The 22,319-nt window shown below is 38.3% G+C and overlaps 1 protein-coding gene and 2 non-coding genes across 5 annotated transcripts in view; 1 reads left to right on the forward strand and 2 right to left on the reverse strand.

Moving 5' to 3' along the window:
• Window positions 1-1,469: 1,469 nt before the first annotated feature.
• Window positions 1,470-1,595, reverse strand: LOC133079397 (U6atac minor spliceosomal RNA). The gene has a single exon (XR_009698182.1). It is a non-coding gene; the product is annotated as a U6atac minor spliceosomal RNA (small nuclear RNA).
• A 5,675-nt stretch (window positions 1,596-7,270) lies between these two features.
• Window positions 7,271-7,343, reverse strand: TRNAG-CCC (transfer RNA glycine (anticodon CCC)). Its single transcript has one exon. It is a non-coding gene; the product is annotated as a tRNA-Gly (tRNA).
• Window positions 7,344-21,033: 13,690 nt separating this feature from the next.
• UBR3 (ubiquitin protein ligase E3 component n-recognin 3) overlaps window positions 21,034-22,319 on the forward strand; it is a 229,729-nt gene continuing 228,443 nt past the window's right edge. For all 3 annotated transcript variants that reach the window (XM_061184691.1, XM_061184709.1, XM_061184700.1), the window contains exon 1: window positions 21,034-21,623. In XM_061184691.1, coding sequence (XP_061040674.1) covers window positions 21,073-21,623 — 551 coding nt within the window. In that variant the 5' untranslated portion in view covers window positions 21,034-21,072. The remainder of the gene's footprint in view (window positions 21,624-22,319) is intronic.

Here is a 22,319-nt window from a genome sequence, read left to right on the forward strand (position 1 = left end):
TTAGTGATGTTGAGCAGCTTTTCATGTGCTTCTTGGCCATCTGTATGTCTTCTTTGGAGAAATGTCTATTTAGGTCTTGTGCCCATTTTTGGATTGGGTTGTTTGTTTCCTTAATATTGAGCTGCATGAGCTATTTATATATTTTGGAGATTAATCCTTTGTCCATTGATTCATTTGCAAATATTTTCTCCCATTCTGAGAGTTGTCTTTTCGTCTTGTTTGTGGTTTCCTTTGCTGTGCAAAAGCTTTTAAGTTTCATTAGGTCCCATTTGTTTATTTTTGTTTTTATTTCCATTACTCTAGGAGGTGGATCAAAAAAGATCTTGTTGTGATTTATGTCAAAGAGTGTTCTTCCTATGTTTTCCTCTAAGAGTTTTATAGTGTCCGGTCTTACATTTAGGTCTTTAATCCATTTTGAGTTTATTTTTGTGTATGGTGTTAGGGAGTGTTCTAATTACATTCTTTTACATGTAGCTGTCCAGTTTTCCCAGCACCACTTATTGAAGAGACTGTCTTTTCTCCATTGTATATCTTTGCGTCCTTTGTCATAGATTAGTTGACCATAGGTGCGTGGGTTTATCTCTGGGCTTTCTATCTTGTTCCATTGACCTATGTTTCTGTTTTTGTGCCAGTACCATATTGTCTTGATTACTGTAGCTTTGTAGTATAGTCTGAAGTCAGGGAGTCTGATTCCTCCAGCTCCGTTTTTTTCCCTCAAGACTGCTTTGGCTATTCGGGGTCTTTTGTGTCTCCATACAAATTTTAAGATGATTTGTTCTAGTTCCGTAAAAAATGCCATTGGTAATTTGATAGGGATTGCATTGAATCTGTAGATTGCTTTGGGTAGTAGAGTCATTTTCACAATATTGATTCTTCCAATCCAAGAACATGGTATATCTCTCTATCTGTTGGTATCATCTTTAATTTCTTTCATCAGTGTCTTATAGTTTTCTGCATACAGGTCTTTTGTCTCCCTAGGTAGGTTTATTCCTAGGTATTTTATTCTTTTTGTTGCAGTGGTAAATGGGAGTGTTTCCATAATTTCTCTTTCAGATTTTTCATCATTAGTGTATAGGAATGCAAGAGATTTCTGTGCATTAATTTTGTATCCTGCAACTTTACCAAATTCATTGATTAGCTCTAGTAGTTTTCTGGTGGCATTTTTAGGATTCTCTATGTATAGTATCATGTCATCTGCAAACAGTGACAGTTTTGCTTCTTCTTTTCCAATTTGTATTCCTTTTATTTCTTTTTCTTCTCTGATTGCCGTGGCTAGGACTTCCAAAACTATGTTGAATAATAGTGGTGAGAGTGGACATCCTTGTCTTGCTCCTGATCTTAGAGGAAATGGTTTCAGTTTTTCACCATTGAGAATGATGTTTGCTGTGGGTTTGTCATATATGGCCTTTATTATGTTGAGGTAGGTTCCCTCTATGCCCACTTTCTGGAGTGTTTTTATCATAAATGGGTAAAAACAGTGGTTAGATGCCACGAAGTAAATGGCAATGCCTTAACTGTATGCGTGTTTTTAGGCCCGAAGGCCTCTTCCATCCTTGTCAAGGGGAGTGCTAACCTTTTCTCCTTGCATACAACACCATCTGCCGTTTTCACCAGACATTGCACCTTCCGATTTGCATTTATTTCAGTCTTTACAAAGTTCTCTTAACAGAAAAAATTTCAGTTCCCTGGAAGATTGTAAAAGGCACCTGGAACAGTTCTTTGCTCAAAGAGATAAAAAGTTTGGGGAAGATGGAGTTATGAAGTTGCCTGAAAAATGGCAGAAGGTAGTGGAACAAAACGGTGAATACGTTGTTCTATAAAGTTCTTGGTGAAAATGAAAAATGTGGTTTTTATTTTTACTTAAAAACCAAAGGAAATTTTTGGCTGACCCAATATAATAGATTTTTGTGTTTATCTTGTATCCTGCAATCTTACTATACTCACTTGTTCTGGGAACTTTTGTTTTGTTTTGTTTTGCTTTTGATAGTTTCCTTGTAATTTTCTATGTAGAAAATCATGTCATCTCCAACTAGGGACAAATTCATTTCTTCCTTTCTCATCTACATGCCTTATATTTCCTTTGCTTGCCTTACGGCACTGACTAACACTTCTAGTGTTATGTTGAATGTGAGTGGTGAGAGTGGACATCTTTGCCTTGCTTCCAGTTTGGGGGGGAGAGCATTCATTCTTTCACCACTAACAATAGCGTTAGCTGTAGGATTTTTATAGATGTATATCATCAAGCTGAGGAAGTTCTCCTCTATTCCTTGTTTTCTGAGAGTTTTGATCATGAATAGGTATTGAATTTTGTGAAAGGCTTTTTCTACATCAATTGATAAGATCATGTGATTTTTTTTCATCTTTAGCCTTTAATATGGTGGATTACATTGATTGATTTTCAAGTATTGAACCAGCCTTGCATTCCTGGGCGAAATCCTACTTGGTCAGGATGTAAAATTCTTTTTATACATTGTTGAATTCTATTTGCTAATATTTTATTAAAGATATTTGCATCTATATTTATGATTACTATTTGTAATTTTCATTTTTTGTACTGGCTTTGTTTGGTTTCAGTAGCAGGGTAATACTAGCTTCATAAAGTGAATAGAATATGTTCCCTTCTATTACTTTTTCTGGAAGAGATTGCATAGAATTAGTGTTAATTCTTCTTTAACTGTTCGGTAAAATTCTCAAGTGAAACTATCTGGGCCTGGAAATGAGGGGGTGTTAACTTACGGATTTAATTTCCTTATTAGCTATAGCGTTATTCAAATTATCTATTTCATATTAGGTTGTAGTAATTTCTATTTTTCAAGGAATTGGTTCATTTTATCTAAATTGTGAAATCTATGTTTGTAAAGTTGTTTATTAATATTTCCTTATTATCCTTCATGAGCTATAGTGATATCCCATGTTATATTCCTTATTATTGTCAAATGGGGATGGAAGTGTAGGCTCCCTATGTGGTCTCCACTAAAAATGGGGTTGGAAGGAGCAGGGGATGGGGACCTTGGCACAATCTGAGTAAGGTGGAAGTCTAGGCTCCCCACTTGGCCTTTACTAGTGTGGATGTGGCTGGCACCACGGTATTTTCTGTGGTGTTTGGCTGGAATAGAGTGATTATTGTCTGAAAGTTTTCCTTCTTGATAGACTGCCCCTTTCCCTTCTTGTCTGCATCTATTGGTGTTTATGAATTGCTGGATTCTTCAGCTCCAAGTCTGGACTATATGAGACAAAAAGAAAACTCAGGGAACTTACCCACTGTGTTCTTCCTTTGATCTTAGGGCCCTAGCCAGTCTGCCTTTTTCTCTCCCCTTTCAGAGTTTTTTCATGTTTGTTTTATATATAATGTCCAGGGTTTTCAGTTGTACTCAGGGGTGAATAAAGAAAAGTACATCTACTCTCTCTTCCTGGAAGCAAAAATATTATAGGCCATATATGTGTATTTTTAATTGAGGTAAAATTTGTCACTTGAAAGTATAAAATTCAGTGATTTTTAAGTAGACTTACAAGGTTGTATTACCAACAGCACTAATTCTAGAACATTTTCATCATTCCAGAAAGAAGTACCACACCCATTAGCAATACTCCCTATTCCTCCTCTTCCCCTAGCACCTGGCAATCACTAATCTGCTTTCTGTTTCTATGAATTTGCCTATTCCAAACATTTCATGCAAATAAAGTCATATGCATACTTTTGTTTCTGGCTTCATCATTTAGCATGTCTTCAAGGTCCATCCATGTTGTAGCATGTATCAGAATTTTGCTCCATTTTATGTCTGCATAATATTTCATTGTATGGATATACCACTTTTGTGTATCCATTCATCAGTTGATAGACATTTAGGTTGTTTTGACTTTTTGGCTATTATCAATAACACTGCTATGAACATTAATGCACAAGTTTTGGCGTGAATATGTCTTCAGTTCTCTAGACTATATATCTGGGAGTGGAATTGCTGGGTCATATGTTAATTTTATGTTTAACTTTTTGAGGAACACCGAACTTTTCCACAGTGGCTGCACTGCATTACCTTCCTACAAACAATGTATGAGGATTCCAATTTTTTCTGTATTGTCAACAACACGTGTTTTCTATTTGTTAAATTATAGCCATCTTAGCAGGTGTGAAGTGGTATTTGCATTTTCCTGATGACTGGTGATATTGAGCTTTTTTTCATATCCTTCTTGGCAATTTGTGTATCTTTTTCAAATAAATGACTATCCAAATTCTTTGCCCCTTTAAAAATTGTATTATTAGTGTTTTTATTGTTGAGTTGTAAGAGTTCTTTGCATATTCTGGATACTAGATCCTTGTCTGATAGATGGTTTGCAAATATTTTCTCACAGTCTTTGGGTTGTGTTTTCCCTTTCCCTTAACATGCAAAAGTTTAAAATTTTGATGATATCGAATCTATTTTTAAGTGTTATTTCTAAGAAACTGTTGCCCAATTCAAAGTATGAAAATTTACACTTATGAGCTTTATAGTTCTAGCTCTTTCATTTAGGTCTTTGATCTTGAGTAGATTTTTTAATATAGTATGATGTAGAGATACACATTTATTCTTTTGTATGTGGATATCCAGTTAACTAAACACAGCTTATTGAAAAGACTATGTTGTCTCCCATTGAGTGGTCTTGGCATCCTTGTAGAAATCAATTGAACATAGATGTATGAGTTTATTTCTAGACTTCCACTTCTATTTCATGATCTATATGTGTCTCCTTATGTCAATACCACATTGTCTTTATTACTATAGCTTTGTAGTGAGTTTTGAAATGGGAAGTATAAGTCCTTCAACTTTGTTCTTCCTTTTCAAGATTGTCTCAACTCTCTGGGTCGCTTGCATTTCCATATGAATATTAAGACCAACTGGTAAATTTCTGCCAAAAAAAAACCCCAAAACAAAACAGTTGGGACTTTGATAGGAGTTGCAATGAATCTGTAGATCAATTTGGGAGTATTACCATCTTAATAATATTAAATCTTCCAATCTATAAACATGAGATGCCTTTCCATCTTTAAGACTTTCTTTAATTTCTTTTGACAATATTTTATAGTTTTAAGTGTATGCCTTGCACTTTTTTGTTAAATTCATTACTAAGTACTTTATTCTTTTTGATGCTATTGTAAATTGAATTGTTTTCTTAATTTTATTTTCAGATCATTTGTTGCTAGTGTATAGAAATACAATTGATTTTTGTTATTGGTCCTGCAACTTTTCTGAACTCATTAGCTCTGATTGTGTGTATGTGTATTTCTTAGTATTTTCTATATATAATGCCCTGTCATCTGCAAATAGAAATAGTTTTACTTCTTTATTTTCAATCTTGATTTCCCCCCCCCCCCTTGTCTAATTACTCTGGGTGGAACCTCTAATACAATATTAATAACAGTGGTGAAAGTAGGCTTTCTTGATCTTAGAGGGAAAACTTTCAGTCTTTCACTATTAAGCATGGTGTTAGCTGTGGGTTTTTCACAGATGCTCTTTTATCAGGTTGAAGAAATTTCTTCAAAGGCAATAATTCTAATGCACCATTCTGCAAAGTTATATATTTTTTCTCCTGAAATATTGAGGCAGGGGCAAGGGAGGCCTTAAAGTTGAACAGATTCAGGATAGTAGTTTTGACAATAGAAGCATGAGGGGTGAGAGTGTGGGTGGAACTGGCAGGACAATGTTTGTGGTGATGGACCAGGGAGTATGTGGCTAGATGGAGAAAAAAGGGACAAGGAAGGGGATGAAATTGAGGGAGACAGTAGTAGAGGGGTAAGGACTTAATCATGTTAATAATAGTTTTAATGGAAGAAAAGGAGTAAGAGATCTAGAATGATAGAGGTTGAGTTCAAATAAGGGAATATTGAGGTTTAATATTTGTATATAGCACATGGGGCTGGAGGCAGGAACAGTGATTGACTGGAAACAGCATGAGGGATCTTTTTTATTTTTATTTTTATTTTTATTTTATTTTATTTTTGGCTGCGTTGGGTCTTTGCTGCTACGCGCAGGCTTTCTTTAGTTGCGGCGAGCAGGGGCTACTCTTCGTTGCGGTGCGTGTGCTGCTCATTGCGGTGGCTTCTCTTGTTGCAGAGCACGGGCTCTAGGCACGTGGGCTCAGTAGTTGTGGCTTGTGGGCTCTAGAGCGCAGGCTCAGTAGTTGTGGCACACGGGCTTCGTTGCTCCACTGCATGTGGGATCTTCCTGGACCAGGGCTCTGACCCGTGTCTCCTGCATTGGCAGGCGAATTCTTAACCACTGAGCCATGAGGGAAGCCCGAGGGATCTTTTTTAAGACGATGAAAATGTTCTAAAACTGGATTTTGGTGATGTTTGCACATCTCTTTAAATTTATTTAAAATAATTTGAATGTTTAAAAAAAGTTAGTCACTAAAATGTGGGTACAAAGTACATTAGTATGTGAATCAGTTCTAAGAAATGACAAAGCTGAGGGTGAGTCCCTGAGAATGGGTGGCTGCAGGGGAGTAGAGGGAGAAGATCAATGTCCGGTATATTATCTGCACAGATGTTGAACTCTCCATAGTGGTGACAAGAACTTGAGATGTAGAAGAAAGCTGCTTTTCTATTGCTGACTCTTTAAAAAAGTATAGGAGCAAGAGGACATTGATAAGAGGATTAAAGAGTAATTTAAATGGATACCGCAAGACTTAACAAGCAAATACTTTCCCCACATCAACAGGAGACCCGTTTGCTTAAAATTTATTTGATGGAATAGTAAAATTTGCCATTGGTTCTATGTAATAGATACTTTTCTAATGGTAACTGGGAGCTACATAGATGTGTAACTCCTTCCACTAGACAGTTAATAATTTACTCGAGGAAACCAAAGATAAATCTTTGAAAAGTTTAGCAGCAACTATTACCATCTATTAGAGTGGCTAAAATAAAATAGGAGGAAAAAGAGAAAACTCACAATACCAAGTGCTGGAGAAAATACAGAACACCTGGAATTCTCACACATTGCTTATAGGAATGCAAAATGACTTCCTTGGAAAATAGTTTGGCAGTTTCTTGTAAAGTTAAACATACACTTATCATGACTCAGAATTTCACTTGTGGGTATTTACCTCAGAGAAATGAAGACACATGTTCACGTAGACACCTGTATATAGATGTTTATAACAGCTTAATTCAAAATTGGAAAAAAAATGAACCCAAATGTTCACCGACTGGTGAATGGATAAATTTTTTAAAATATTTATTTATTTATTTATTTGGCTGTGTTGGGTCTTAATTGTGGCACGTGGGATCTAGTTCCCTGACCAGGGATTGAACCTGGGCCCCCTGCATTGGGAGTGCAGAGTCTTAGCCACTGGACCACCAGGGAAGTCCCTGAATGGACAATTTGTGGTACATCCATACAAACCATAGAATACTACTCATCAGTTAAGAAAACTAATTACTGATAAATGCAACAACGTGGGTGAATTTAAAAGCATTACATTCAGTGAAAGAAGCCAAAATGATACAAATGAACATATTTACAAAACAGAAACAGACTCACAGACTTAGAGAATGAATTTATGGTTACGGGGGGCGCTGGGGGAGAGAGGTAGGGAGGGATAGATTGGGAGTTTGGGATTGACATGTACACACTGCTATATTTAAAACAGAAAACCAACAAGTACCTACCGTATAGCACAGGGAACTCTGCTCAATACTCTGTAATAACCTAAATGGGAAAAGAATTTGAAAAAGAATAGATAACATGTATACGTATAAATGAATCACTTTGCTGTACACCTGAAACTAAAACAACATTGTTAATCAACTATGCTCCAATATAAAATAAAAATTTTTTTAAAAAGTGAAAGAAGCCAAACTCAAAAAGCTACATATTGTATAATTTCATGTATATGACACTCTGAAAAGGCAAAACTATCAGAAGTGAATGCAGATCAGTGGATGCCAGGGACTGACTTTGGGAGGGCTTGACTATAAAAGGGATATGAAGAAACTTTTGGGGATGATGGACTTTGGTGATTATATGGGTATTCATTTGCCAAAATTCATAGAATGTAACTAAAAAGGGTAAATTTTACTACATGTAAATTATACGCTAATAAACTTAATTTTACAAAAAAGTTTATGACAATATCTAACCAGTTATTTATACATTATTCTTAGAGTTTTCAAACTTTTTGGTGTCAGGACAGTTTTATACTCTTTCAAATTATTAAGGATCTCAAAAAATATTTTGTTTATATGGGTTGTATATGCTGATATATCTATTTACTGATATATTTATATTACTGGAAATTAATACTGAGAAATTAAAAAAAAAAATTTTTGGCTGCACTGCACAGCATGTGGGCTCTTAGTTCTCTGACCAGGGATTGGACCCCAGGCCTTGGCAGTGAAAGTGCGAAGTCCTAACCACTGGACCACCAGGGAATCCCCAGTAACTCTGTTTTTCAAAACAAAAAATATTAGTGAGAAGAGAAGCCTTGTTTTATAATCTCTGTAATGTCTGGCTTAATAGAATGCAGTTGGATTCTCATATCTGTTTTTGCATTCAATTTGCTGTGATATGTTGTTTTGGTTGAAGTATTTGAAGAAAATTCAGCCTGACAAAGATATTTAGTTGGAGAAGCCAGGAGTATTTTCATTGCCTATTCAGATGATTGTAGATATTCCTCTTTGTTGTGACACAATTTGAAAGAGGTAACTTCTTGAGGTTTAGTTGTGGAAACTTTAGCCATATCGAGGAACTTATACTAGTAAGTTTCAATCCGTTAGTCTTTCTTGGACTTCGAATAGATTTTTTTACCCACACCCAATTTGGTAACATTATGTATCAATCATTTTGAAAATATTGATTCACTGAATTTTCCAAGTCTTCTGACATGTTTTTTTATACAATATCAAAAAATCACATTTATTAATATCACCACTGATCTCCCCAGAAAAATTTTTTAAGTGTTAGAAACACTGTCAAGCTCATGGTGGTATATACAAATTTTCCAAAATATTAAATTTTGCTTAAAATTTTTTTCATTGGCAAAAAAATACTTCCAGGTGTTTTCTATGAAAGTAGAGGCTTACTTCATCCATTTCAGAAAATGGCTGCCAAATACCGAGTCTGAATAACCATAGTTAGTCTGTCAATCATATTTGCAAGTAAAATTGTGTGATTACTATCCAGAACATGTAAAGAACTCCTACAACTCAATAACAAAAAGACAAACAAGCCAATTCAAAAATGGGCAAAGGATGTGAGTAGACATTTCTCCAAAGAAAGTATATAAAAGGCCAATAGGCACGTGAAAGGATGTTCAACATCATTTGTCATTAGGGAAATATAAATCAAAACCACAATAAGCTCACACACACATTAGGATGGCTATTATCAATAATAGAAAATAACAAGTGTTGGCAAGGATATGGAGAAATTGGATTTCTTACGCAATGCTGGTGGGACTGTAAAATAGTACAGCTGCTGTGGACACCAATTAACTTCTCATAAAGTTAAACATAGTGTCATTATAAGATCCAGCAATCACACTTCTAGATATATACCCCAAAGAATTGAAAGCAGGGACCCAAACAGATACTTATACACCAATGTTCATTTTAGCATTATGCTCAATAGCCAAAAGGTGGAAACAACCCAAGTGTGAATAATAGATGAATGGATAAACAAAATGTGGTGTACATATAATGGAATACTATTTAGCCATAAGAAAGAATGAAATTTGGATACTTGCTACAACTTGGATGAGCCTTGAAAACATGCCAAATGAAAAAAAGCCAGACACAAAATGTCAGCTATTGTATGATTTCGCTTCTGTGAAATATCTAGAATAGGCAAATTCATAGAGACAGAAAGTAGAATAGAGGTGCTGGGGGGCTAGGGAAAGAGGGAAATGGGGAGTTATTGTTTAACAGGTACAAAGCTTTTTTTGGGCTGATGAAAAAGTTCTGGAGATGGGTGGTGATAGTTGCCCAACATTGTAAATGTACTTAATACCACCTAATTATGCACTTAAAGTGATTAAAATAGTGTTATGTGTATTTTGCCACAATTTAAAAAAAAATTAAAATTTAAGTATAGTTGATTTATGATATTGTGTAAGTTTCAGGTGTACAGCAGAGAGATTCAGATATATATATATATATATAATTATTTAGTTAGTTATTCTTTTTCAGATCCTTTTCCCTTATAGGTTATTATATAATATTGAGTAGCGTTCCCTGTGCTATACAGTAGGTCCTTGTTGGTTATCTATTTTATACATAGTAGTGTGTATATGTTAATCCCAGCCTCCTAATTTATCCCTCCCCTACCCCCCTTTCCCTTCAGTAACCATTAGTTTGTTTTCTGTGTCTGTGAGTCTCTTTCTGTTTTGCAAATAAATTCATTTGCATGTTATGTTATGTATATTTTGCCACATTTTTTTTTTTAAAGCTGCTGGTTCAGCTTACAGCACATGTGCTTTTTCCTGGAGACTACGAGGATATTTCAGTATACAATAAAAGTGCTTTATGTGAAATCACTAAGTCATTGAGAATTTTAAGATGCATCCTCATGGATCAAAATGTAATCAAATTAATGTTTTTTGCTGCCTTATTGAGGCCATTTTAAAGGGAAGCTGGCTTGTTTTTCTGCAAGTATTTAACAGAGACAAATGTAATGTCAACTAGATAGTTTAGTGCCATTGCCTTGATTCATATTAAGTTACAAACAGTTTTGTCCATCGTTGGCTTTTGCAACATCAGTGCAAATGTCAATGCAGTTGTTCCAGGATACACCATGAGATTCAAGAAAGTTATTCAATACTCAGAGTGTTTCAACATGGAATGTGCTTACTGTCTAGCATTCACATTGAAGATCCTGTTTGATAATTATATGGCACTGAATCTGCTCAAATACGAGGAAAATAGCAGGTCTAGCCATGTTTGTAGATTTAATCTCCCCCTTTTAAGCCAAAGAGTCATTCTTAAATGTTGTCTTCTATTTTAGAAAAAAATATTATTAACTTCTTAAAAGCAACAGTTTTAGATAAAATTAAAAATTTAGAAATGTTTTCAAATTTAAAAAATTGTTGAAAAATGAGACAACAAATAGTATTGACTTTTTTTTGTTTGCATAGGTGCGATAACTTAATAATTTCAAAATAACAATTTAGTCCATGATAATGAGATTGCAGAGACTATAGCAGAAATAACTGAATAAAGCCAGCAAGAATATGATAGAAGTACTGAGAAAAAACTTAATATCTGAAAATAAAATTTAGAATTTAAATTCTAATCCTACTACCTCAGAGAATTCTAAAAAACATAAGAATACAAAGAACACATTTCATGGCCAGAATGATGACATCATCATATATCCTGTAGCATCTGGAAAATTCCACTGTACGCTCCTGAAATAATGAGAGTTTAAAAAGCAAATAATGTATTATTACTAATATGAAAATAATCTTGACTTCCTGCAAGGGTCTCGGTCCCCTCAAGAGTCTGCACTCCATACTTTGAGAATTGATTAGTAAATATTCAAATATTGAATGTTTGGAATTTGTAAGATACTGTGTTAAGTTCTGGAAAATATTTAATTAAGACATGCTTCCTGGGACTTCCCTGGTGGTCCAGTGGGTAAGACTCCGCGCTCCCAATGCAGGGGGCTGGGGTTCAATCTCTGGTCGGGGAGCTAGATCCTGCATGCATGCCACAGCGGAAGATCCAGAGTGCCGCAGCTAAGACATGGCGCAGCCTAAAAAAAAAGAAAAAAAAAAAAGACACGCTTCCTGGTTCTCAAGAAACTCAAGTTACATTATCAAATCATATTTGATGAACTGCCCAAGTCAGTGTGATTGGACAAGTAGTGTGAATTGTCCAAACACAGTTCAATTGTGCTAGGGGCCAGGGGCATAGCCTCAGGGACTCTTATAGTAGAAAGCCTCCTGATCATTCCCCAAACATCCTTCTATGAATATTTATCTCAGGCTTTGTTCTACATATCCTAGTTGTTTCCCTTTCTCTTTCTACACTACTTCAATAATTTAATATTCTTTCCTTTTTTTCTTTTTAGGGAATTCTACCTGCTTTCTGTAGCAGGCAAAAATATGTGTTCTAAGAATATTTATGCATGTGTTCTGCAGGGGCACATTGGAGATAGGAACTCTTTTTGAATTCTCACGCTGACTCTTGATCATATTGTGTTGTTGTTAGGAAATGACCTTTATAGTCTCTCCTTTATATGTGTGAAAGAGAGGCAAAGAGGCTCACTGAAATTTAAATATGAACTATTCTAATATTTCTAATATTAGAAAGTATGTTTCCTAATATTTCAATTTAAGTAAATTCATAATCACATTTAACTTTCAAATTTGGGATGTTTCTTTCTCTCTCTCTCTCTTTTTTTTTTTTGGCTGCACCATGCAGCATGCAGGATTTTAGTTCCCTGAGTAGGATCGAACCCATGTCCCCTTCAGTGCAAGCATGGAGTCTTAACCACTAGACCGCCAGGGAAGTCCCTGGAATGTTTCTTATTCAGTGCTGAACGTTCATTTACTTATTCATAAGTTATTAAGTGCAAAATATGCATCTTCCTCACCAGTAGTACTAATTAAAAAAACTTTGTTGACATATAACATATATAAACACAAATTATAAATGAATGGCTCACTGAACAAGTGAATACAGTGAACAAATCTGTATAACTACCATCAAGAGATAGAAGAGGGGCTTCCCTCATGGCACAGTGGTTAAGAATCCGCCTGCCAATGCAGGGGACACGGGTTCGAGCCCTAGTCCGGGAACATCCCACATGCCGCGGAGCAACTAAGCCTGTGCACCACAACTACTGAGCCTGCACTCTAAAGCCCATGAGCCACAACTACTGAGCCCACGTGCCACAACTACTGAAGCCCGTACACGTAGAGCCTGTGCTCTGCAGCAAGAGAAGCCCCAGTAATGAGGAGCCCGCGCACCGCAACGAAGAGAAGCCCCCGCTCGCCACAACTAGAGAAAGCCCGTGCGCAGCAACAAAGATGTAATGCAGCCATAAATAAATAAATAAATAAATAAATTTATTGAAAAAAAAAGCAGACATAGAAGAGAAGAGATTGAATACTATCAACACCTAGAGACATCCCCTTCAGGCTCCCCTCCAATCACTCCCCTGCCCCACTCTCTGAAAGTAATCACTCTCCTGACTTTTAACACCATAGATTAATTTTGCCTTTTAAAAAATTTTATACAAGTGAAATCATACCCACTATGTCAGATTTCTTTTGCTCAGCATTGTGTCTGTAAGATTCATCCATGTTTGCTCATTTTCATTGTTGTATAGTGGTTCATTATATGAATATACTATATTTATTCTACTGTTTATGGATATTTAGTTTCAGTTTTTAAAATTAAGATATAGTTTACATAAAATGCGCAAATCTTATGTACAGTTTGATGAAATGTGAATAACAAATGTACCATGTAAACAACACCCCAATTAAGATACAGTTCCATTCATCACAGTAATTTCCCTTCTGTTCCTACCAGTCAATTACTGCCATCCCACAGGCAACCACTGATCTGATTTTGATCATCATAGCTTACTTTTGCCTATTATAAAACTTCATATAAATGGAATCATGCAAACATACTTTTTTGTGTTTGCTTGATTTCACTTAGTGTAAGGTTTTTGAGCTTCACCCTTGATGTATGTCGTTCTTTCCCTTGCATCGCTGAGCACTATCCACTGTATGAATATACCACAATTTGTTTGTACATTCATCTGTTGATGGATATTTGGATTGTTTCTAGTTTTTGGCTAATATAAATAACATTACTATGAATATTCTTGCATAATGTTTTTTTTCTGGATAGATATGTTTTTGTTTCCCTTAAGTGTAATTTTAGGATCATAGAGTAGGTGTTTATAAGAAACTGCTGAACTTTTTTCCAAAGTGGCTGAACCATTTTGCACTCCTTCTGGCACTAATTGATAGTTTTAGGTACTCCACATTTTCACCAGTATTTGGTATTATTAGTCTTTTAAATTTTAGCCATCCTGTTGAATGTATAGTACACTCAATATGGTTTTAATTAGCAATTTTCTGATTACTAATTTCACATGTTTATTTGCCATCTGGATATCTTCTTTTATGAAATGTCCATTGAAGTTGCTTGTCCAATTTTCTATTGGGATGATTCATTTCCTTTTTGATTGGTAGGAATTCAATATATATTCTAGAGGAACATCCTTTTTGGGTCAGACATGTTGCAAATATTCTCTCCTACTCTTTAGCTTGCCTTTTTACTCTTAGTGGTCTCTTTTTATTAACAGCTTTCTTGAGACATAATTTACATGCCATACAATTCACCAATTTAAAGTGTACAATTCAATAGTTTTTGGTATATTATTAATTTTTAAAAATTATGGTAAAATATATATAACAAAATTTGCCATTTTTACTATTCTTAGGGTAAAATTCAGTGGCAATAATTATGTTCATAATATTCAACCATCACTACTATCTATTTCGAAACTTTTTCATCATCCCAAACAGAGACTCTGTAACTCTTAATGGTGTCGTTTAATGAACAGAAAGTTACAATATTGTGACCCATTTTGTTAGCAAGCCTTTTCTTTTGTGGTTAGTACTTTTTGTGTCCATTAAAAAAATGTTTTCTCACTCCAAGATCAGAAGTAATAATAATTGTAGCAACAGTAATAATGTATTTATAGATTAGGTTACAATTCATAATATGCTTCCATCAGTCTGTAAGTTCCATGTCAGGAGCATTGTATTCTGTGTGAATGGTGCCCCCTGGAGTTGTGCCATGCCAGGCCATGCCATGGACCATGTCTGTTTTGTTCACAGTGCTATCCTCAGCTCTTGCAGAGAGCAACTTGGTAGGGGCTCAATAAATATGAGTTGAATTAATTTGTTGCATGAATAAGGCAGTGGGTGAAAATCTTCTAGTCTTTTTTTTTTTCTAGTCTTTAGTAGAGATGCACAGAAGGAAATTTTCCTCTGTTTAAAAAAAAGGGAGGGGGGAGAAAATTAGGTTAGGACAACTTGTAACAGTACTAAATGATAATAAAAAAGATCCCAGAGCGTTGTTAAGCATTTATAACCTTGGAAAAGTTGCACAGACCAGTCTGTAGAGGAGCTAATATAGGTCAAGTTCTTTAGGTACTGTCATGCTTTTTTCCCCAAAATATTTGTAAAGCATGAGTTGAGAAACTTACTAAAAATGTCCTTGTTTTAATATTAAACAAATGAGAGAATCACAGTAAGTATAGTTTCAAGGTCTTAAAGGACTCAGTTTTGAAGGAAGGAAGGAAGGAGAGGGAGGGAGAGAGAGAGGAGGGAAAGGGAGAAAGAGTGGGAGGAATAGAGGAGAAAGAGAGACAGGCACACATAGGAACAATGAATGAATTCTCTTCCAGGGTTCTTTCTTATGTTTTGAAGGCTATGAATTGAAGGGTATCATTGCTACTTGTAAAATTGGGATAATAATAATTACCTCTCAGGGTTGTCGTGAATCTTAAATGTGATCATCTGGCAGAATTCCCTGTACATAGCAGGCACAAGGTTTCTTATGGTGTGAATTTCAACAGTTGCCATTAGAACTGGTGAGCTTGCTGTGTGCATAGGTTCAGTGTGTATTTGGAGGCCAGGCAGAAATTCAGAAGTTAATACAGTTGTAGGTATCTTGTATGTTTATGTTCCCAGCAGGTATTTCCTCCTCTTCCTTCTGGTGATAAGGGTGGCATGGGCCTTGAGCTGGGCCAGTCAGATTTCTTCCCCAGGGTTTTAAGTGGATCTGGCAGAGAATAGACCCTTTTTCTCTGTTGTGAGGTTGTGGAGATGTGACCTGGAGCTGGGAACAATGGAGCCAATGCTCACTGAAAGCAAAGGTGGAGACGCATCCAGGTTCACCTCTCCCTTCCCCCAATTGTTTATATGATCTAACATGATCCTCTTTTTGGCTTAAGCTGAGTCAGGTTTTTGTCTCTTGAAACCAAGAGAGTCCAGATAAATACAAAAACAACTTTGGAAGGAATTCCCTGGCATCCCAGTGGTTAGGGCTCTATGCTTCCACTGCAGGAGGCATGGGTTTGATCCCTGGTGGGGAACTAAGATCCCACATGCCATGCAGCCAAAAACAAAAAACAAAAACAAAAAACACCAACTTTGGAGAGTTTACATTCATTTATAAGTTCTCTGTTAAGGGTCTCTAATTTTGGAAGCAATTATGTTATTTATCATTTATAGCTTTTACCTTATCTGTGTGTGGTTTATTTAAATTTGAAAAGCCAATTTAGAAATATCACAAGATTCCCATTCACATAAATTAAGATGCAGTACATAAATGCACATAATTTTTTAGTTATTTTGTGGCTTTCTTTAACAGCGGTATGTTGTATTGTTATTTATTCAATGTCTTCCATAGAGTAACAGAGTGATTCAATGTAATTTTGTGAGGTTTAGCCTTTAAATATATTTAAATGGGTGCAGCTGAATTTCAATCTGGCTTTCCCTCATGGAAATATGATCGTTGTAGGAATTCCCCATGACACAGCACCGTGACTTGAGAGGTAATTTAGAAGAAGAGTTTTTATATTACACTAATGAGTTGAAAGAGAAAAATGTCAGACTTTCTGGATTCAAATGATACAAGCCCCAGACATCCTAGGAGAGGCTAAGATTTGAGAGCCTGTCATGTTGATTTTGAAAGCTAAAGCAGTAATATAGTTTCTACCTGGACAGAAATTTGATGATTTCACTCATCTCAAATAGCAAGTATATTAATTATTATTATTAACTGTTTTATTACAGTATAATTTCATACCATAAAATTCACCTGTTTTTAGAGTAGAAATAAATGATTTTTAGTAAATTTACATAGTTGTGCAACCATCACCACAATCCATCTTTAGAACATTCCTATAAACCTAAAGAGATCTCTGTGCTCATTTGCAGGCACTCCCTGTTCTTAACCCCCAGCTTCAAACAATTGCTAATTTATTTTGTGTCTCTGTAAACGTACCTTTTCTGGACAGTTCGGATAAATGGAATAATACAATATACACTTTTTTGTGTGTCTGACTTCTTTCACTGACATAACATTTTTGAAATTCACCCATGTTGTAGCATGCATCAGTACTTCATTTCTTTTTATTGTTAAATAGTATAGCATTATATGAATATGCCACATTTTGTTTATCCATTTACAAATTGATAGACCCTTGGATCACTTCCAGTTTTTGTTTTTGACTATGAATAATACTGCTCTGAATATTCATCTACAAGTCTTTGTGTGGGTATATGTTTTAAATTCTCTTGGGTAGATTCCTAGGGGTGGAATTGTAGAGTTCTATGGTAAATTTATGTTTAACATTTTAAGTACATAACTGGCAAACTGTTTTCCCAAGAGGCTGTACCATTTTACATTCCCATCAATGTTGTATGAGGCGTCCTGTTTCTCCATATCCTTGCCAACATTTGTTACTGTCTCTCTTTCTGATTATTGCCATTTTAGTGTGTATAGTGGTGTCTCAGTTTTGACTAGCATTTTCTTCATTTTTAAAAAATTAATTTATGTATTTATTTTTGGCAGCGTTGGGTCCTCGTTGCTGTGCATGGGCTTTCTCTAGTTGCAGTGAGCAGAGGCTACTCTTTGTTGTGGTGCGTGGGCTTCTCATTACAGTGGCTTCTCGTTGCAGAGCATGGGCTCTAGGCATGCGGGCTTCAGTATTTGTGGTACGTGGGCTCAGTAGTTGTGGCACTCAAGCTTAGTTGCTCTGCAGCATGTGGGATCATCCCGGACCAGGGATGGAACCCGTGTCCTCTGCATTGGCAGGCAGATTCTTAACCACTGCACCACCAGGGAAGTCCCTTGACTTGTATTTTCTTAATGACTAATGATGCTGAGCATGTTTTCTATGTCTATTGGCCGCTTATGTATCTTCTTTGGTAAAGTGTCTATTCACATTTTTGGCCCATTTTTCACTTGGGTTATTTCTATTCTTGTTATTACCAGTTATTTTTAATGGTTCTCTGATTTTGAACATATCTAATATCCTCATGAACAAAGTTGGTGGGAAATCTGGCAAATGTCCAGATTTCTGTATGTGCACTGCAATGTCTATGTAACTGAAATAGGGGGTGGCATTTGAAGTTTTTTGTTTGTTTTTGTTACAGAAAAAAAGAGGCACTGGTGACAAGTGGTGGAATTTTGTAGAAATTTGTAGGAATTTCACAGAGCTCGTAGAGACCACTAAGGAATGCTGAAAAGGCTGCATGTGCAGCATGCATCATCGTGGTCAAGCAGAGCAGGCGCCCTTGTTATTCTCCACAGGAAAGCAATCCTGGAGAGATACCAGCACACTTCCCCAACTGCCTGAACCCACAGACACTGATTAGTGAATACACACTAGTTTTACCTTAGTTTGAAATGCTCCTGGATTTTATTTGGTTTATAATTTGGTGATTCATAAAGAGAATTATTGAGCAATTTTTGAATTATTTATCACTGTTAAATGATGATTGTGAAATGCTTTACTAATGCAGAGAGTCTAGACATGTGATATAGTATGTTTTTGTTATGTTAGGTTCATTTACATCACTGGTTATGGATTGGAAATACTCATTCTACTTCCTTGGATCGCTTCTCCTACAGTTTTTTTCATTCTTGGTTGTCCTCTGCCATGTGTTACTAAGTTACTTTTAATAATACACCCAGCTCTCTGGAGGTGAGCTATAGAAACTTAAAAAGCTGTAGATTTTTAGTTCTGGAAAGATCATTAATGATAATCTTTTTCAAGATTCAGATTCTGTTAGATAGGGCAGTGTAACCTCTGGAGATTTTGATACCTTGGGTCTGGGGTGGGTCCCTGGAATTTGTTTTTGTAAGAACTTAAGGTGAGTCTTAGGATCAGGTAGGTTTGGGAAGCATTGATGTGGTAGGAAGAGCAGGACTTTGGATTCAGATGGACCTGGGTTCTAGTCACATCTCATTTGATTGCCAGTTGTGTGTTTTTGGGACACATAAACCACCTCTGTAAGTTTTAGTTTCCTTACTTCATAGGATTATTGAGAGAGTTAAAATAAATAACATATATAAAGAATGGGGCACATAATAAATATGCAACAAAAATTATCTATTGTAATTACATTCCATTTAACAACAGTAATCAGGCAAATATTTGAACACTTATGGGCAATGATGAAGAAGATTCATTTTTTGCCCTCAAGAAATTTACCAATTAGTAGTGCGGTGGGGATGAGGTTTTTATAGCGAAAGCAAAAAGTTGTATCATCAAATAAGTTCAGAGCCATTTTTTTGGTGTGTGTGTGTGCAGCAATGCCATATTATTAGTGAAAGATTAAAAATAATTTCAATTCAATATTAGAGAAATGGTTTCATAAATTCAGGCACATCTATACAAGGTAAAAATACATAGTCACTGTAAATTATGTATTTGTAGTCTTTGTTTATCCCACTTCATGCAGATATTCACAAGTTTTGCTGAAGAAATGTTCACGTGTTTCCTGCCCTGTATCTGCTAGAGATGGTACATACAGTACAGTACACATGCACTGTCTCACCTTTCTAAAGTTTAATAAGCTCTGAGTTCTAAAATGCACGTGGACCCAAGGGTTTCCTACTGAGGAATTAACGGTTTCAGACTGAGGAATTATGGACCTATCATTTTCTTGAAGCTTCATAAAGTTTTCTGTAAACACTGCAGCCTGAGTCAGTAGTACTTAGCAGCACTGGAGGGAGGGATCGGCGCCCATGCCAGGTGTAAAGTGAGCCGGAAAGCAGCAGCCAGCTCTCCTCGAACCACCCCTTTATGTAGGCAGCTGTGGGGCCTGGGATCTGGCTCAGGAGGGCTGCTCTCTTCCTGAGAATGCTCCAGCATCTCCAGGGCCAGCCTCAAGTCCTCGACGAGATGGAGCACCGGGAAGGGGTTCATGTAGGAAGCCGCGGATGCCAGTGCAGGCTCACAGGTACCATAGCTAATATCCACCCCTGTGTTAGTGCCTGCAATGATCCCGTCCATCTGCTCCAGGGCAGCTTCCAGCACGTGACTCGCATCAGAAGCTATGAGTCCTTTTCCCTGCTTAGTCTCCTCCTTCTCCTACTGGGTGCGGGGATCCTCTCCGGGCAGCTCAGGTGTGCGGGCCTGTCCCGTGTCCCTCCCACCTCCGAACATGAGAGCCGAGAACCGAGCTATAGGCCACCGACCCACGGAGCAACTCAGAGCCATTTTTGAAGAAGGGAAATGAAATGCGCAGACATTGCTAGAACAGGAGTGTGAGGCGACTGTATGGGGTGGAGTAGGGGTGGGACTAGGAACAATAAAGACTACAGGCATAAAGCATCTTTCAGAAAGCACTGAAGAGTCCCATTGGTCTCTTTCAAATGGCAAACTTAGAGTAGCACAGGAGATAATGATAGAAAGATAGGTTGGTGGTGGGCATTAAGATAAGATTCAAGGAGTTTTTGACTTTTGTTTCCACTAAAGATTTTGAACAGGAGAGTGATAGTAAGAATATATTTTAATCCTCTAAAAAATGTACTTTAGAAGATTAAACTGGTAATAGTGTGCGAGTAAGAATTGATACACGGCGAAAAATTAGGAGGGTTTTTCAATAATAATAGTAATTCAATCGTAATTAAGGGTTTGATAACAGTGGGGATCTACATCTCAGAACGAAATGCAGATGCCTAAAAAACAGCTGAAAGATGCTGTCTGTATTCCAGTAGCCCAGGTAAATAGAGGAAAAATGGTCCATATTAAAGATTTTCCATATTAAATAATTTTAAAGTCGGGTCCCTTATTTTAGTGGCTCTCAATTGTAGTTGAGAGCCAAGAGGTCGGAGGAAGAAACTGGAGGTCCGCCCCAGGCGAGAGGGTCGGGAAGCAGGCACCCCAGCGCGAGGGGGCGTGTGCAGGGGCGGGGACACAGGCAGAGGTGCGCGCAGCCCCGGGGTATCGCGAGAGTTGGGAGGGCCGAGCAATCGCAGCAGCCAATTCCCCCACCCTCCCAGGAGGAGCCGCCGGCCCTGGACTCTCCAAATTCTGAGCTCTCATCATGGCGGCGGCGGCGGCGGCAGCGGCGGCCGTCGGGGGTCCGCAGCCACCCCAAGCCGAGATGCCCGCGCCCGGGCTGGCCCTCGACAAGGCGGCCACCGCCGCGCACCTGAAGGCGGCCCTCAGCCGGCCGGACAACCGCGCAGGTGCCGAGGAGCTGCAGGCGCTGCTGGAGCGGGTGCTGAGCGCCGAGCGGCCGCTGGCTGCGGCTGCGGACGGCGAGGAGGCGGCGGCGGCCGGCGGCGGGGGCGGTCCGGGGGCGGCCGAGGAGGAGGCCCTGGAATGGTGTAAGTGCCTTCTGGCGGGCGGCGGAGGCTACGACGAGTTCTGCGCGGCGGTGCGGGCCTACGACCCCGCGGCGCTCTGCGGCCTGGTCTGGACAGCCAACTTCGTGGCCTACCGCTGCCGGACGTGCGGCATCTCTCCCTGCATGTCGCTGTGCGCCGAGTGCTTCCACCAGGGTGACCACACCGGACACGACTTCAACATGTTCCGCAGCCAGGCCGGCGGTGCCTGCGACTGCGGGGACAGCAACGTGATGCGGGAGAGTGGGTGAGTGGAGCTGTCCTCCGGGGCGGGGGGCACCGCGGGAGGCCCAGGCCGAGGTCTGGGGAGGCCTTGGGGAGGGGGAGCTTGGAGCCGACCCAGAGCTGTCAAGGGAAAGGAGTGGGGCAGGAGGTTGCAGCCACATGGGGATGGAAGTGACTGAGCTGTCAGCGGTGAAGGGGATGGGGAGGAGGGGAGAGCGGAGAGCATATTTAGGGAACAAGGCTGTGAATTTTCAGGGAAGCCAGGGCGAACGAGTGATTGAGAGAAAAGAGCCAGTGCGTGGGGTAGGAGCGGAGAGAAGAGCATAGGATACTTGGGGAATCTGGTGTCGAGCTGTCAGTTGCGTACTTGTTGGGAAAGGCTTTAAAGCTGCCTGTTTCTTGGGAAGAGACTGATGATGTGATTCGGATTGGCTGGGAGAGGGATGATATTGGGGACCGAATTGGGTCGCTGGATGATGCGACTCGGGGAGGTGGTCTTGCAGCTGCAGGGGAGGACAGCTTGTGGAAAGGGACTTCTGAACTGTCAGTGTGTCAGTATGAGGGAAGGAGCTCTTGAGCTGATGGGGGTTGAGGGAGGAGGGAAGGGGAGGGGCCTGTATGAAAAGTGACTGTTGAGCTGTCAGTGGAGTATTTGGTGTTCTGGAATGACATCTAGAATTGAGCTTACTGAGCGAGCAGTCAATTATAGAATACCTTC

The sequence above is a fragment of the Eubalaena glacialis genome, chromosome 1 (assembly GCF_028564815.1).
Source record: "Eubalaena glacialis isolate mEubGla1 chromosome 1, mEubGla1.1.hap2.+ XY, whole genome shotgun sequence".
Lineage (NCBI taxonomy): Eukaryota > Metazoa > Chordata > Mammalia > Artiodactyla > Balaenidae > Eubalaena > Eubalaena glacialis.